The sequence below is a fragment of the Rhipicephalus sanguineus genome, chromosome 10, assembly GCF_013339695.2.
Source record: "Rhipicephalus sanguineus isolate Rsan-2018 chromosome 10, BIME_Rsan_1.4, whole genome shotgun sequence".
Taxonomy (NCBI): Eukaryota; Metazoa; Arthropoda; class Arachnida; order Ixodida; family Ixodidae; genus Rhipicephalus; species Rhipicephalus sanguineus.
Window position 1 is genome coordinate 141,903,821 of NC_051185.1, and position 18,404 is coordinate 141,922,224.

Genomic DNA, 18,404 nt, shown 5'->3' on the forward strand with positions numbered 1-18,404 from the left:
CAGGGCGCGTGTTTCATACGGTTAGTTTCGTGACTGTGTGCATTATGATGCATTTTGAAGTTATTTTGGATTTGTTGCTTTATCGATTCACGTATAAGCCACATTGTATATTCTTCTTTTTTCTTTTGAAGTTGTGTAAAAGCGGGGGGTGAATAAAATTTTATGTACCACTTATTAACTCCTCCATGTGCTTCATTTCGGGAATGCTGGAAGCGAATTCTGCGTGTTATCAGGCACGCTTCAGCCCATGTATAATGATGTAAAAAACTGCCTTCTTCAATCCTGCAGGACAACAAAAAAAAAAATCGGCCAAATAAGTGACACTAACTATCCAGTTCTCACACTGAAACGCCCCCGCGGAAGCTCACAATTACGCTGTCCGCGCTCAAGCTGCGCTGCCTCTTGCCCGGAGCAAAATGGCTGCCAACCGGTTTCCCAGGCTTCACCCGCTCGCGTGGGCGCGTATAGGGGACCTCCACTCCAGAAGTTTTTTTAAACCTCCTTGGTCTGGACAAAGTTGGACCGTAACGAAGCTTGAAAGGCAGCTTTGCCGCAATACGAGAGTGTAATGAGGTGAAGCATATTGAAAATTTGAAGGGGTGACTTTCAATTGGATGTTGACTCTAGTTGTTTTTGGGAAGTTCGAATAGTTCGAATAGTAAAATTCCAGTGCGAATCGAATTGAATAGCAAACACTATTCGAAAAATATTCGAAATTTCGAATATTCGCACACCCCTAATAAATATCTGTAATATGCTTTAGTATGACCAGTAACCAGCGCGGTTCAAAATGGGTGCAAAGCCCGCCACTTTGTAGCGCTGACAGCGCTGCTGCACGGTCACCCCCGCGGTCACACCCCGAAAGCGCCCCATCTGATCGCGTGGCCACACAATATGGTGACGCGAGTTTCAGCTTTCTGCTAGGTGCGCACGTGTAGTCAAGCCTTCGCCACCACCACCGTCGTCGCCGCCGTCATCATTGTCTACAAGTGAAGAAACTACTGAGATATTAAAAATCGCTGCGATTCACGATGTCGCGAATCATTCTTGCTTTGATCCTCTACAAAGATGCTGAAATCGACGCCGATCCGAGCGGCGACGAGTAGACACCTGGAGACGCGCACTTGGGCCATGCTGGCTGGCAAGAACACAAAACAGGAAGAAACGTTTTGAACAGGACAGACTCTCCTATCCTGTCCACAAAAGTAAGCAGTCCGGTGAATAACAACAACAAACAGTGATTCCACTCCTGCGCCAACTGCGCCAAAGTGCGCCAAATTGTATTTACTGCGCCATCCTGATAATATCGACGAAATTTGCGCCAAACTGCGCCAAAGTCTCGGGTTTGGGGGCGTCTATCACCGGCAATTGCACTGCCGGCGCGTCAGAACATGTGCAGCTCGATCTTGGGGCTGCCAGTAAAGTCGCAATCATGGACCAAGAATTATTCCACTGAATAAATAGCGCTAGCGCGTGCGTTCCGAGTAAGCCACGATGCCATGCACGGTGCCGACGCAGCTTCTGTTCTGCAAGTCGGCTCGACAATAAAACGCGCTCTCCGCAGAGGCTCGTGACGTCTAGGCCTATCGGTAGCGAGAAAGTGCGACGGCGATTCATCGGTGGATGTCGTCTGTTCCAGAAACGCTGCTGATAGCTCGTTTCAAGCGTCGCACGGCACGTAAGGAAAGCAATGTTCAGTAATAACTACATGAGTGCCGCTAAAATGTCTGTCACTTCTGTTTCCGGACATCGCGGAATGAAATCTGTGATCGCTCGCAGTAGATATATGGGACAATATCGAATTTTCCTTGCTTCGCGTTTATGGAAGAGCACGCGAACGGTGGAAACGCGTTGGCACTTTTCCTCAGATATACTTTATCCATGGATCTTCATCCAGAACAGCTTTTTCGTAATTCCTTCCACCAGCACGTCCGAGTTTGTAATCACTCTGCGGTAAATACCCCCTAAAAGGCCCTGCCCTTTCGAGCTCACGTGCTAGGGTTCCAATTCGAATTTTTCGCTTGCTTTTTTAAAAATGTCATCTCATTAGTAAAATCATATCTCCTGGTCGGAGCAGCCGCAAATGCGCAGCTGTCAGTAGCGGGCCCGTCGCTGACGGCCCACAGTGAAGCGGCTACGCCATGTTACACGTCCGCCCCTCGCTTTCGGGGGTCAATAGCTAACGGTTCAAAAAACTCAGTTTCGCTTAAGAGCGAAGCAATGAATGCGATACGAAAAAAATGTATTGTGAAACGAAGTAAGACTAGCAGCTAACTCTTTTGGATCCGATCTCGCGTAACTCAACAAAACGCTGGTTTAAGGGAATATGGCCTCTCCAGGAACCGAAGCGTTTTCTTGCTTTGAGTTTACAAAACGCGAAGTAAGCGTTGAGAGCACAGCAAGTTTACGAGCCGTCTCCTGATGCCTCGAGATAGTGCGCGCGCAAGCGACTGCGCCCTTCGAAAGATGCCCCCCCCCCCCTTCTGCTCCCCTGGCGTCCCTTCATGCTCCTTACGAAAGACGGGCGGGGCGTTTCCTCTCTGTTTGATGAGCAATCGGCGCCAGGCCCGCACGCAGGAAGATGTTATCTCATGCGCTGTCCGTGCGCCGGAGACAGACGGCCGGCTAGTTTAATCTCCGCTTCAGCCGCGTTCGTCGCCAGCGCTCGCGAGCTTTTACCCGCGGCTAGAATAAGCGTGGTGATGTTATTAATTTGGACTTTATACGGAAAATTACGGCAACGGCGACGGCAAAAATCCGCCGAGAGTGTCCATATAATTGCTATCGCAAGGGTCAATGTACGGGGCAGATTTTGCGCCCCCCTCTTAGGTGATTGGGGGGAGGCGGCCGCCCCCCCCCCCCCCCGGACCCCCCTGTGCGCACGCCTATTCTCCTGAGATGATTTTTTCCATGAGATTTGCAATGAATCGAAATATTTGTAGCCTTCATAAGAGCCCCATAATAATACTCAGGTGCTTGAATGTTAATGATATGCTTCTGTATTGCACTCCAGGATGTAAAATTCGCTGCTCCAAAGTGCTCCCAGATGCAAAATTATCTGCTCCAAAGTGCTCCAAGATGAAAATTTTGCTGCTCCAAAGTGCTCCAAAACGGAAATTTTGCTGCTCCAAAAATTGCTCCAAATCAGAAGTCCTCGGTAGCATCACTGAACAAACGATATATTCAACAATTTATTAGAGGTAAAATACGTCCGTACTGCTCAGAACACCATTCGCGTTTGCCGATTTAGCCTCCTTTAGAGTCCGGGTAAGTAATATTTCGGTGAGCTTGAGTCCGAGTGAGTCCGGTTGAGAAAATGTTTAGTGAGTCTGAGTCTAAGTGAGTCCGGTAGAGGGAAGTTTTGATGAGTTGGAGTCCGAGTGAGCCCCAAGCGCAAAATATATTTCTTGAGTGAGTCTGAGTGAGCTCCACACTTCTTTGCCGACCTATGGTTCTATCTACACAACTTCAGCATTACTATCAGCCTTATGTTGGCTCACGTTTATACTCCCGCCGATTCACACATACTTCAAAGCACTAGCATTCATACGCCTGCTCAATATTTATTAATCAGAGACATGAGTTACGTATAAGGAGGGGGGGGGGGGGGGGGCAGGTTGACCCCCACCTGCAAGCTCTTTCGCAGGAAGTTCTTGATAAAAATATCACGTATGAGTCACCACTTTCAATAAAAATGTCCTTACTGGATTGCAACCACTGATAACTCATATTTGACGGTTTGAGATCAAAAGGCACCAAGTAGAGCACCAAATACAGTAGAACCTTGTTGATACGTTCTCGCTTAGTACGATTTCCCGGCTGCTACGCTCGAAATCACGAAAATTAAAAATAACCCAATACAGCTGTGTGTAATACGTTCTGGTTAATACGTTCCCGGAAAATACGATTATTCGGCAGCAACGTTCAGCACCGCGGAAAACTGCGGTCGTATGATACGTTTTGTACTCAGAAACTCTCATTCAGGTGTGCAAAAAGGGCGCTCTCGTGTACTTGTGAAGCGCGAAGTGGCAGACAGCCGCCGCGCGGCGACGGCGGATTCTCCGCAGTGACTTTCCTCCCTCCGCGCTTTCTCTGCTTTGCTCAATTGTCCCCTCCGTGTCTCTTCCGCATTGCCCGGTCCCCTCCGTGTCTTCTGTCAACCACACACCGACCCAAATGCAGGTGGCGACGCTGGCCGCCAAAATCTTCAAACGGCTTTAAAAAAAAAAAGTATTTTCTGTAGCACCTGGCGCGATTTTGCTGAGCATTGCAAATCCTTCATCCGTAGCACGGTACAGATGCACACTCGTTCCAAACACTTTTGTTCAGACCCCATGGCTACAACAACAGCCGGGGGAACTAAGAATGCGGCCCAAAGAATGGAGGCTGTCGCTCCTCCAGTCCGCCATGGTTTGGTGCAAGACCTATGGAAACGCACATGTGGCCGCCGCCGCTGCACAACACGCCGCGACACGTAACCATAGCAACGCCGCCATTGTGCCCAGTAAATATGGCAGCTAATTTTCCCCACACTTTTCTCCCGGAGCGCATTCGTTTTCGGGTTGCTCCTCGTTTTTCTCTGGCTGGGAAATTCTGCCTACGAGCGGGTCATCAAAAGCTGGCAGAAAAAATTTGTTCTGGAAGATATCTGGGAGGTTTCTGGTTATCAGACGCCAGAACGAGACGATGCGCGCTCGCCGCCATCTTTGTGAGGACTCGAGAGATCGCAATGCGTGCTTGGGGACTTCACCATCGGTTGCTATTATGACGGGCGTTTTCTTTTAAGGCGCGTTTTGCCGTGTGAGATGGTGAGATTACGAGTGGCGGCGAACATACCAGCGCATTCCTCAAGTTAAGACAGAACGCAAACTGATCAGCGCGAGTGGGCGACGTAGTATGCGATAGCCGCGAGCAGCTGTCGCTTTCACGGACGCTTATCACTTTCGCGAGATTTCGCATATCGTGTTGTACCGCGATTGTTACGTGCACTGCGGAGAGTTGAGCTTGTTACGTCTTAGCGGGGCGGCAGTTTTCTTCACGGACGGGGTGAGTCGCGCGTGATCTTGCGAACGTACGAATATCACTTCCGCTCTTCGGCATACCTAGCCACATATTTTCAAGCGGCAATGCAGAAAGAACCGACGCTCGTGCGGCGCGAAGTTTCGTCTGCTGGCATGGCGGTAGCGTTTCTCTACATTTACACTGGTTGTCCCACAGTTCGATTTTGCAATATTCGGGTTGACTCGGGATTTCAACACACACGACCACGACGTTATTTCCGGTCAGGACCGGAACTAGCTGGCTGACCTCTGGCTGCCAGCGAGATTCCAGGAGTTCGAAAATCGAAGAGTCCCTCCATTTTTTGTTTTTTTTGAGAAATAAATGTCTTTGCCCTTGCACCTCAATGTGGCCTTGTCAGCCTCAATTTTTACTTGATTCGCATCGTACGTTTTCCCGGATCGTACGTTTCTTTTCCACGTTTTTTTTTTTCGGAAACGTATCAACGAGGTTGTACTGTATGTGAGATATTGGCATAGGTCGGCAAAAAATGTGGAGCTCACTCAGGCTCACTCATGAAATATATTTTGCCCTTAGAGCTCACTCGGACTCAGACTCACAAAAATTTTCTTCAGCCGGACTCACTCAGACTCAGACTCACTAAACATTTTCTCAACTGGACTCACTCGGACACAAGCTCACCGAAATATTACTCACCCGGACTCACTCAGACTCAGACTCACGGCTCGATCTGAGTGTGAGTGAGCCTGAGTGAGTCGACTCATGAGTGAGTTTGCCGACCTATGGATATTAGTGTTAAGGAGCACGGACATCAGTGTCAAAAAAGCCAATTATACACTGACGGACTCATGAGTCGACTCTCAGACCCAAGTAGAGCCATGAGTCTGAATCTGAGTGAGTCCGAGCGAGTAATATTTTGGTGAGTTTGAGTCCGAGTGAGTCCGGCTGAGAAAAATTTCAGTTAGTCTGAGTCCAAGTGAGCTCTAAGGGTACACTATATTTCATGAGTAAGTCTCAGTGAGCTCCACATTTTTTGCTGACCTATATTGTAAGCACATTGTTGGTGTTGTCTTTACGGCATTATGAAGCTTGGCAGGAACACATAAATCATCGTCGCCCCGCATGGTTAACACCCAGACACACGCATACAAAATGTAAATGGCGACCGAAAACTGCGACAACTGCTGGACTGCAGCGATGTCTCGCACGGAAACTGATGATGGTGATAAAGAAGTGGTAGTTCTATTTTTGTAACTGGTATTGTGGGCACTGCGACGTTACAATGAAACTTGGTGCCCTTTTTTATTTATTGCCTGAGTTGCGTGGGTTTAATGCTTCGATTAAGAACAAACAATTCGAACAGTACGATGGTGCGCATTATGGTGGTGGCTTTTATTGCGGCCGTAATCTCCGTGGCCACCAGCACTGCTTGAACAAGCAGCTGACATCTAAGACCACACCTGCTTCATTGTTATAGCAAGATTAGATATCTTTTTACAAATGCTCTTGCACTCAGTTTATCGTACTCATGAATTAAATATGGGCATATTGGTCTCGCAGAACCACATGACTTTTTGCATATATAAGACGCACCATTGTATGAGATGCACCTGCGAAAATATAAAAAAAAAAGTAGGGATGGGCGAATATTCGGGCGTTTCGAATATTCGAATGAATATTACAGTATTCGAATTCGCTTCGATACGAATTTAGATTATTCGAAATTTCGAAGTATTCGAAATGAACGAATATATGTATACATTTGGCCGCACATAACCCCCTGTAAAGGTGGTTTCACTGCAGTGTCTGGTTGCAGTGCCGTGAAACAACCCATCTAGGGGAAATCTTCACTGCCGCGAATTCACACTTTAAGGTTAAATGTATACATATTTTTTTAAGTTTAAAAGCGTGTTATATGGGCTTATATGCGCTAAGTATAGTAATTTTTCAATTGTAACGTATTGCGCCACTTATAACTTGCACCCTACGGCTATTCAAATCTTGATACTATTCAAGGCTGCTTCCACTTCATTTCAAACTAAAAAAGTGATATTCACTCATACCTAGTTCCAATCCTTAAAAATATTGTGCAAGGGTCGTGACAAGAATGCTCATTTTTTAAAAAAATAATATGCGGTAAATACTATTCGAACTATTCGATTCGAAATTGTTCGACCAAATCACTACTCGCTTCGGATTCGCTTCGAACCTCAAATTCACTATTCGCCCATCCTTAGAAAAGGGGTGTCTTATACAGCGGAAAATATGGTACTTCCCTGTCAAAGACAAGTCTTCTTGCTGAAACATTGGCTCCAGTGACGTTCCTTGATCAGCATCTTGTTATTGTGTGAATCGTGCGTCATTTCCTTCTTTCTGTAATTGCTGCAGTACTACATCGTGGAGGTGAATGCCCGATTGTCACGGAGCTCAGCGTTGGCGAGCAAAGCAACAGGCTACCCACTTGCCTACATCGCAGCTAAGCTGGCGCTAGGCATCTCGCTGCCGTCGCTTCGCAACACAGTCACCTGCCAGACCACGGCCTGTTTTGAACCCAGCCTCGACTACTGCGTGGTCAAGATCCCACGCTGGGACCTTGGCAAGTTCCCACATGTCAGCAACAAGGCAAGTGTCGCTACGAAAAGACATTGCATGATTGTCCGACTGTGGCTTCAATCCTTGCGCATGCTTGTCATGAGTATTTTCTTATTTCCTAAAGAATAATTACGGTTAATTGTCAACCTTCTAGTTGACTTACCTAAGCGATTGTGAGTGCAAAATTTCTTGGGTACACCAATAAAACTATATTTTAAAGCAACTTATATCTTGTGCACTCATATGCCCAACATAATTTTAAAATAGCACGCAACAATATACGGGGTGTCTTAAATATCGCGCAGCACGATTTAAAAGAAGAGGAACGTCGTTACGTGAAGCACACCTAGTGCATATTGTTCCCAGTATACTGTAGTAGCCGCTACTACTTTTTTTTGTTAATGAAGCTAATTAATGAGTCCTAATTATGTTTCTAATTCGACAAATACTCACCTAATCATTAAAATGCCAATGAGGCATATGTAGGCATGTTCAAATGACATCTAACTGCACTATTTTCAGCAACATACTAATTATGTGCTTATTTTTTCCAGCTGATAAAGGAAGCACACGAAATAGTGAAAAATAACACGTGAATACTCTCCCACTCGCAAAAGGTGGGAGCTTAATCTTGACTTGCTACCTCACAGTGATCCTGTTTGAGAGCGCTGCTTCCTGATGTGCGCTGCAGTCTAGTCACGTGTCATTTTCCAGATTTCTTTCTTCCGTAGTAGCCAGATTTCTTTCTTTAGTAGTAGCTTTAGTAGCCAAAAAATGCGAGCACGCAGTTAGTATGTTGTTGAAAATAGCGCCGTTAGATGTCATTTGAACATGCCTACATATGCCTCATTGATATTTTAATGATTAGGTGAGTATTTGTCGAGTTAGAAAGATAATTAGGACTCATTAACTAAATCTCATTAACGAAAAAAATTAGTGGCTACTATAGTAAACTGAGAACAATATGCACTATGTGTGCCTCGCATAACGACGTTCCTCTTTTTTTTTAAATAGCGCTGCGTGATATTTGGGACACCCTGTATATCGTGTGCTGACTATTGCAGTACAGTCGAACCCACTTATAATGATCCCAGATATAACGATCTATCGGTTATAACGACCATATTTCGGTGCACTTAAGATTTTCCTATGCTACCCATTGAAATTGCGTCCACATATAGCTAACATTTTTCAAAGCCTCCTACTTTTACAACGAACACTTCAGACACGGTCACGGTAAAAATATGGCGTATACGAAACGAAAAAAAGTAGGCCTTCTAAAGCATGAGAGGCGCGCGCTCGCGCGTACCCCGGTCCAGTTTACTCGTGACGAAGATACCCGAGACCGGCGAGCGCCGCAAGCGCTGCTTTCGGACGCTACAAGCGAGGTCGCTCGCTTTCCGGTCGTTTCTTCAGTGGCAGAATGGCAGTGGGGAATAAAAAAAAAACAGAAAGAAAGAAATAGTAGGCAGCATGACGCCTTGCAGTCAGCTTTCGCACGGCAACCTTTCCTGGTGCCGTTCTCTGCAGTTACGACCGCCTACGATGAACCTATGTCTTGGAACGCAAGAATCCATAAAATGCAATAAGCGATGACCGCGATAACTTTTCGGCGCTTATATGTTCACTGCGTCGACGTCACAATGTGCTGCAAAATGTCTTTCATCTTTTCGGTAATGGCAGAGACCGGCCGATCAATGATTACGACTTCCGCGCGATTGCGGCGATTCCTTCACGGATAAGCATTAGAAGAGAGCGAAGGTGATGTGGCAGCCGACGATGAATGTGCCATTATGATTTATCGCCGACAACCTTATCACAGTCATCTGCAGCTATCAGCGCGGCTGCATGTGAGGCGTAAACTGTTCGGGGTGACGGCGGTACAAGCAGTACAAGCGCGCGATGCCATTGCCGTTCGAAAGTTCGCTTCCGCCGCGCCGTGCGAGATAAAGTGCGCGTCGCTTCGTGTAAATGAAACTAGCTCGCTGGTGTTGAGCGACACAGGCACTGAGAAACGTTGATGCACTTACAGCGAGCGTATACAGCGTGTTTTATTAGGCGGCAACCCAGGCGCGCCGCGCCTTTCGTGCAGGGCCGTCAGAGCATCGCGGAGACGTAGAGTGCGCGTTGCTTCCAAAATGCTTGTCTTCGCCACATTGAACGAACAGGCCGCTCGTCGCACCCGTGCACGTTCCGAAGTGAAGCGGGCACAAAGAGCGCACAAATGCGCGTACAAATGCAAGCGGCCCGGCAGTGATGGCGTGATCCGAGAAGGCGACGCGCTGCACGCACCTAGCCAGGGATGATCGGCTCCACGTAGCGGTACCGCGGTTCAATGAAACGTTGTCGCTTCACTGCAAAGGCGGTTTAATTCACTCGTGCACGCAGCGGGCCTCGCTTCACAACGCGAAAAGGCGTAACTTCTCACCGGAGGAGTTGTTAGCACTTTTCAATAAAAATGCGCAGAGAAAAAAGGCGGCTTGGTTGCTAAATGCACGTTTTTGAGGGCGAGTCCATTTACAACGAACTACTGATATAACGACCAGTTTTCGCGGCACTTTCGAGTTCGTTATAAACGGGTTCGACTGTATTCTCAATCTGGCACGAACAAGTCTTGCTGGTTCCATACCGGTGTCTTTAAAGTAGTGACCGTGAGAAGTTCTTCATTAATGAGTCTGCGACTTTATCATCGCACAAGTTGGACTACAAGGGTTCCATTCCAAGCATTGAGGGCTATTTGGTGAACTGCATGTCAGAAGTTAAAACACTGCATAGAACAAATGGTGACATTGAATTGCTGCCACATTGCTTTCATCAAAAATCAAGTTCAGCACTACCTGAACTACAGGTGTAAATGCGTATGAATCAAATCAGTCTTATGTCTCGCAACTGCGCGGTTCATTCATCGGTTTTGTACATAAACTTGGGTTCTTTCTCTCCCTTGCAGCTTGGTCTCGCACGTAAGGCACAAACTCATGTGAAGAGGGCCTTTTATCATATTTTCACTAAATCTTTCTTTCACTTTTTTTTTCTTTCCACACTTGCATTGGTTCTTCTTGTAACAGATCTGTAGCACTCTTCAGTTATTGTCTTTTCTAATGACATATGTAAGGTTCAAACATAGTCATCATAACAGATGGTAGCGAAGAGAATGGAAATTATTGAAGATGTGTCTGCGCTCTGAAACTAGGGCTGTGCGATTATTCAAAGGAATATTACGGTATTTAAATTCACATTGACACAAATTAAAAATTTTCAAAATTTTGAAGTATTTGGAACAAGCATGTAAATGCATTTTGCTGCATTTAACCCACCTGTAATGGTGGTTTCGCTGCAGTGTGGGGCCACTCTTTCATGAAGCCATATATTCAGCGGAAATCCGTGTTGTTGTGAAGCCACACTTTAAAGAGGCCCTGCAACACTTTTGCGAATAGCCATGGAATGGCTACTTGGAAAAGTGCTAAAGGAGCTTACGAATCGACCGCAGCAGTAATTTTTAGAATCCGTCGAGTACGAGCGGAGTTACGAAGATTTGTCGCATGCTGCAATTGCTTTCTCTCTTCTCTCGGCCCGACAAACGCTCTGGAAGCTAAGCAGGGAGAGATGGCACGGGGTAAGAAGGTACGTCACGCGCGCCTCGTGACCTTGAGCACTTCTTTTTCTTTTTTCTTCGAACGCGCAGCTTACTTTCAGTACAATCACGCGGGCAAGTGGCGGCCTCTTGCGACGGCTGCAGTTACTACCGAGCACGCCTTTAAATCAGCCAGTGGCGTGGAACTTGAGTCAGTGATGCAGTGATTTTGAGTAAATAGCATCATTCGTTGAGAGAAGAGGAAGCGATTTTTAGCTGACTGAGAATTGTAAATCCCAGGCCGTGTGCTGCGCTATAATGTATGGCTCATGTGTTCTCGGAGCCTCCTCGACTACCAATCGGCAGCATTTTCTCACCATGCTGAAAAAGTGTTGCAGGGCCCCTTTAAGGTTAAGGGCACATATTACTTGCATCCTGATAAATTTTTTTTTTAAGTTTAACTCTTTGAGGGTAGATTTTTTTTTTTTTGCGAAATGCGTCCTCGCAGTGCGTATTTTTTTATTGCTGAATTAAATTCTTCACACGAATCTGTTGAAGAAAAAAATTGTCTAAAATCTTTTTGGGTGACAGTGAAGTGACAAAACATTGTTTTTGTTGTTACATACACATGGTTTATTAGTGAGTAACAGCAAGATAAATTCTAAAAAAATGAACCATACGACTGTTAAAAAATTATGCGTTGAAATGAGCTCAAAGACGCACAAAAAATCACGCCATATCCATGGAATGAATGATAAGTGGGCGAAGCTCGAGAGGGGGAGATCATCGGTAAACCATAACTCACCCGTGAAAGTTAGCCCATTACATCATTAGAAAGACGTAAGACTGTGTGTGTATTATACAAAATCAACTTTTATTTTGTTCTTGTTCGTTTGTTGGGGACGTTTATCGGCACGTTAACCACTTTTCCCTTGATGCCGTACTGACCGCTCCCATGTGTCAACCGCCTTATGCTCATGAACGGTAGACGAGGCGCAATCAGTCGTTCTTCCACGGGGTTCAGCAGAGGCAAGTGATCCGGTCTCGGTGGATATTTGAAACCGTGGGAGACGCTCATAGAAGGCACCTTTCCGGCTATCAGGGAACCTTTACAGCTCGCACAAACTTTGTACTCGCAGCTGACGGCGGCGGTGGGGAACGCGGACTGCAGCATGGCGGTGGCAGTGGCTCGAGCGTTGTCGTTCTTGATTGAAAAAATAGTGACTAAATTGTTGGAAAACCACAATCTGTCGCACACATCACAACTGTGGCCGCACAAAACGTCTAGAAAGTCTCGCTTTAACCGCGCGTCGGCAGCTTTGGGCTGAGCTCGCTTGATGCGTTTTGCAGCCGCCTCGTGCGTGACTCACGTGCACGTCACTCACGTGCACGTGCGCATGTGCGAGTCACGTGCGAGTGCGTCATCGAACTAGGCGGTCACGTACGAGCTAGGAGGGACAGATCCACGGCTTTAGGAGCTTTGCCCCTAAAATAAGTGCACGAAGTAGCATTAAGTGGAAACACAGGGGGAGAAAAGTCACTTTTGATCCAGTCAGCATCGTCTCCCTGTGCAGACTTTTGAGATGTCGCTCACTTGTCAACATCTGAGTCTTAACTCGTAAGTAACTCCTCATATGATGGGCTGACATTACTGAATCAGATTTTGATTCGGCAGTTGAGCGCCGATTCCTCTGAATCGCCGCTAGACTCACTTGCGGCAGAGAAACCGGCGCGCACTTCGATAGCACAAGCAAACGGCATGGGTGAGCGCACTGAAGGAAACTGTAGTTGTGGGCGGTCCGGAAAGCAAAAACAAGTCTGAAACCTATGATAATTCTTCATCTTATCACCAACGAGATGGAAGGGGTTTTTGTGAGTCCCCAAAACAGGAAACGCAACCACAGCGGTATCGTTTGTGTCAGTCAGTCAGTGCCTGCACGGAAACAGGCGTAATCGCGTAATGGGGAACAATAAAAGAGATGAACAAATCAGTCACCTTTTGAAAGATTCCAAACTGGAAAGCCATCAGTTTTGCGGGCGCAACAAGCAGGAACCGGCCGAAGAACAAAACCGGAACTAGCTGGCACACTGCTGTAGTAAAGTCTAAAAAAAACTGGAGAGACATCAGTGCAAGAAAAAAATTCCACGTATTCCCACAGTGTGGCAGCACGTGCGAAGCAAGATAAATCATCGAAAAAGGCACGCGTTTTAAACATACAGGCAATGACGTACATGTACATCTTTGAACCTCAAAGGGTTAAAAAAGCATGTTACAGAGTCTACACGAGTGAACTTTCAAATTTTAAAATGTAACATATTTTGTCGCCTATAACTTTCATCTTACTACTATACAAATCCTGCTCTTCAAATTCATGTACTAATTACCATTCACTTGGACTTCGCATCGAACCAAGAAAGGGATATTTGCACAAACCTGCCTATTTTCATATTTTTGGGGCTTGCTTTGGGCATTAAGATTTTCGAATGATATATGTTATTTTCCAATTCCTGTGAAAACTGTAGCAACTAGATTCCATTCTACTATATGAATAAAAGATGTTTGTCTATGTGCCTTTCTTAATTTTTGTTTACTTAATTGTAATTGTGTTGCGGGTTTTCATGCTCTAACAGATTGGCAGCTCAATGAAGAGCGTGGGTGAAGTGATGTCCATAGGACGATCGTTTGAGGAGGCCTTCCAAAAGGCAATTCGGATGGTGGAAGAACACGTCTCCGGCTTGGATCCCTACCTCAAGCCCGTGAGCGACCGGGTGAGTTGTTTAATCACTTTAATGGGTTTGGCTGGTCTCCATGTTTTTTAAAGGTGTTTTAAACTTGTGCAGCTTATCTGTAATGACATCACCAACATTTTGTTGTTTATGGCACCAAGAACTCAGTCTCTCAATATCATTCATTAATCATAATTGGTAGTCCCACCCCTGGTGGTAAAACAATTCAGAAGGTGATGGCTGGCTTTAGGCTGCAGCCGGCTAGACTGGAAGTGTAGATCAGCTTGGTGTATGTATGCACAGTGTTGGACGATTGAAATGCAATGCTTGGAGTGTATGGCTCCTGTCAGTGAGAGTGATGGTGAGGGCGAGAGAGTCCACGACACATAGTGACTGCATCCGGTAAACAGTAATTCAGTCTGTGGTTCTTGGTGGTGCCGGCGGAGCACTGCAATCCTTCGTAACGCGTGCCCACCAGCTCCAGCCGCTTCACGCGGTGCGGCACATCAGCACATTGTTTTGAAGCTATGGCAAGCGGTGCTCCGACGGTACCACCAAGAACCACAGACTGAGTGGTTGTCTACTGGACGATGTCACCATGCATCACAGACAGTCTCGCCTCCACCGTGACCCTCACTGCCAGCAACCACGCACTCCAAGTATCGTGTTTCAGTTACCCAGCACTGTACGTTTATGCTACTCCTGGGTGAGCCATGCTGAATTGCAATTTCACTTCTGTAACAAAAAAAAAAAGCAAAGAAAGGCAGACTGCAGTACACACATGCTAAGGGGTCTGCTATTGACGCTTCTTCGGTAAACTTAAACTTTTGCAGTGTTATGATGTTTGCATTCCTGCCAGGTCTCGAAACTCTCATGCCATGAAAAAAAAAAAACGCCTACAAGCTCAGGTTGTAATTAATCTAGCACTTCGGCATTGTTAGCTGGTGTACCGGCATCAAACTATGATGCCGAGTTGTCATCACCATCAATGTTTCTTCGCAACAATTAAGGACTATTATTCGCACGGGACTTAATCCAAGGGGTTAGGAGAGGAATTAACTGTGGCAGTTCTTGGCAAACGTACCTTTCATCACTTGTAAGCAATAAAGTCACATGCTGTTACCTGGGAGGCGCACTTGCAAAAGCTTAGGTTGTTCATACGGGGTTATTTCGTGGCTTTTGAGCCCGGAATTTTCCTATGAGAAGTTCTATGTCTTCGCAGCACACCCTGTACATGCGAATTACTTTTGCCATTTCTGTGCACTAGTGGGAATGAAGTCACAATAAACACTGAGCTTTAGGTAACATTCTTGTTGCCTAAAGTTCTTACCGTATTTACTCGCATAATCCTCGCACTTTTTTTTCCAGAAAACCGATGGAAAGTTGGGGGGTGCGAGAATTACGCGGGGAAAATTTTCCGCGAAAACGTAGAGCGCTAGAAAAAAAAAAAAATGCCAGGCCTGCGCTGAAACCGCAGCACACTCACAGCGAAAGCGTGAAGAGCGGCGTTTCTAGAGCCCGTTAAGCTCTCTTGGGACTACAATACAAGTACACTAGAAAGGTACCCACTACGCCATAAATAACAATTTTTGTGAAGTTGGGAAGCACCTACTAAGCCATTATTCGTCATTCTGCGGAGAAGCGAGGCACCAGCTACACGTCTGTAAGGCATTATGTGCACTTTGTTGACGCGAAGACTCATTACGATGAAGAATTATGGCTCAGCCCTCTGTAATGGGTTGGAAGCATTAAACGGCCCACCAGTTATGTAATTTGCATTGGGTGAAGCCCGGTCGCTATTTCCCTCTCCCGTCATGCTGTATAACATACGTTGACATGGGAGAGAGACGGGGGGAGGGGGGGAGGGGGGCGAAGGAATTTACTGAGACCCCGAGGAAATGGATCGTGCGCTTATGGGCTTCCTTGGCAACCAATACAAGTGCACTTGCGAGGAACCCACTACGCTATAAATCATTGTAATTTTACTGAGACCCCGAGGAAATGGATCATGCGCTTATGGGCTTCCTTGGCAACGAATACAAGTGCACTTGCGAGGAACCCACTACGCTATAAATCATTGTAATTTTTGAGAAGTAGGGCAGCAGGCACTGTGCCATTTTTCATCATTCTACGGAGAGCGTTGGTACCTGCTAAACGCATGTAAGGCATTATGCGCACTTTGTTGATGCTGTGCCTGATGACGATGAAGAATTATGGCAGAGCCCTTTGTAATGGGTTGGAAGCATTCAACAACCTACTTGTTGCGCAATTCGCATTGTGTGACGCCTGGTTACAGAATTCGCGTTGTGCGACGCTTGCTGCTTATTTTACTCTTCTACCACGCTATATTGCATATGCTAATGTGGTTCCTTCCCGACATGAAGCCTGTATAGGACCTTTTTGCAACGCAGTTTCAAGCAGCGGCATGGCTCAGAGATTGAATACTGGGCTCCCACGCAGAGGGCCCAGGTTCGAACCTCGTTCCATCCTGGAATTTTTTTCTTATTTCGTTTTTTTTTTTTCTTATTTCGAGCGATACTGGTTACGGACACCGGCGGCGGCAGCGGCGGACAACTACGGCGCCAAAAACGGCCGGTGAAATGATCTCATAACAGCTTTCGCTGTAAAACGAAGCGGCCGCAAATCGGGGTTCTCCCGCCAGCAGCTAACTACAAGCTATAAAAAGTGCTAATACAAGACTTACCTTAAAGGGACACTAAAGGCAAATATTAAGTCGACGTTGATTGCTGAAATAGCGGTCCAGAAACCTCGTAGTGCTGCTTTTGTGCCAAAGAAGTGCTTATTTTGAAATAAAATCACGTTTTTAGTGGTCCGCATCGCGTTAGCGCGCTTCAAATCTCCCGCCTGAAAATACGACTCTCATACGTCACTGCTGCCGTGCCCAACGTTGCCCGCTTTTACTGCGCGGCCGCCGACACTAGTAGCAGCCGAGCGGAAGTAGCGGGACCCACAGTAGCAACAACGGCGCTGCGGCAAAGACTTGCTCGGATGGGCACATTCAAAACCGTCACCAAGTTGCGGTTGGTCTCGTAATCCTCAGTACGAAAGTGCAGCGAGCGCACACGCGGAGGTTTTGACTGTTTAGCACACTGGCGCAATGGCATGACACTAAGCCACTTCGAGCGTAAGGGTTCATTCCGCGGCACCCAGTGAAAAGACACACCGGTTTCCTTGCTGCAGCACTGGCGTTGTGCACCATTCGGGCATCCGGCAATATCACACGCATGCGGCATTTTGTCGAACTTTCTGTCAGAGTGACTTTCACGAGCGCGCAAGACACGCACGGCAGTACGCGATCCCGAAACTACCACTGAGACGGGCGAGGCACAGTTCGGCGAAAACGGAACCTTTGAACCATGTTTGAACCACGCGCGCCGTTCCCCATGGCAACGCCACGGAGGTTTTGTTTTCCATGAATCAATCGGAAACGAACAAACAGCATTTTATTACGTCTTTTGTTGCTCGGAATGTTCTTTTTTTACTGCTGCTAGTTTGATTACTAGTGATTTATTGTAGGCCGACTTCCCTACGTCATCGGGATCACTTCGAAAATGTCTCACTCGTGGCGCTCATCATGTGATACATTTAGCTTAATTTCTCGGTAAGTAGGGCACTGCTGTTGATAATATTGCCGTTTTAGAAGTTGTCATACATTGGGCTTTCACTCTGACATAAATTGTTATTTGCCTTTAGTGTCCCTTTAACACTAAAACTACAGGTTTAACACAAAAAAAATCAATGTTTATTTGCCGACACTAAAGCCACTAGCAAATAAAGTGTCTCTTGGAGTCAGAGTCAAGACTGCCGTTGACGTCGCTCATAGCGGCGTCATCAGAGTCGTCGCCAGCTTCAGCATTGTCTCCATCGCCATCGTGAACCACGTCGTCTTCCGTCCCGTCCAAGGCGTTGGAAATTCCAGTTTTTTTTTAACTGCGGACTATGATTTCTGGGGAAATCATGGCCCATGCCTTCATTACCCACGCACAGAGGAGCTCCACTGACGGCTTTATCTTTCCCCCGGGAGTCATGGCACGGTCGCCTTCAGCCATCCGTTCGGCATACAGCCTCCGAACATTATCCTTGAACAGTTTGTTCAAGGCTACGTCCAGAGGCTGCAGCATCGATGTCAGACCACCTGGAATGACGGCGAGATCAGTCCGCAGCTCCTTCAGCTTCGTCCGAACGGAGTCGACAAGGTGACTGCGGAAGCTGTCGACGACCAGCAGCGATGGGTAAAGAAGTGCCCCTGGGCGGCGTCCCCAGACAGTCTTTACCCAATCGACCATAAGGTCAGCGATCATACAACCTTTTTCCTGTACTCGTACGTGAACTCCAGGGGGGAACTTGGCCTTCGAGAGGGTCTTCCGTTTAAAAATAACAAACAGTGGTAGCTTCCGCCCATCCGCTGTTACGGCGAGCATGACGGTGCCCCTCTGCTTCTCGGCACCTGTTGTCCTGATGTGCACACTCCGCG

At 46.8% G+C, this 18,404-nt stretch overlaps 1 protein-coding gene across 1 annotated transcript in view; it reads left to right on the plus strand.

Annotated features, from left to right (window-relative positions):
* Positions 1–18,404, plus strand: part of LOC119372514 (CAD protein) — a 158,414-nt gene that overhangs the window by 40,349 nt on the left and 99,661 nt on the right. The window contains exons 14-15 of the mRNA XM_037642991.2: positions 7,408–7,641; positions 13,814–13,951. Of these exons, the coding sequence (XP_037498919.1) occupies positions 7,408–7,641; positions 13,814–13,951 (372 nt within the window). The remainder of the gene's footprint in view (positions 1–7,407; positions 7,642–13,813; positions 13,952–18,404) is intronic.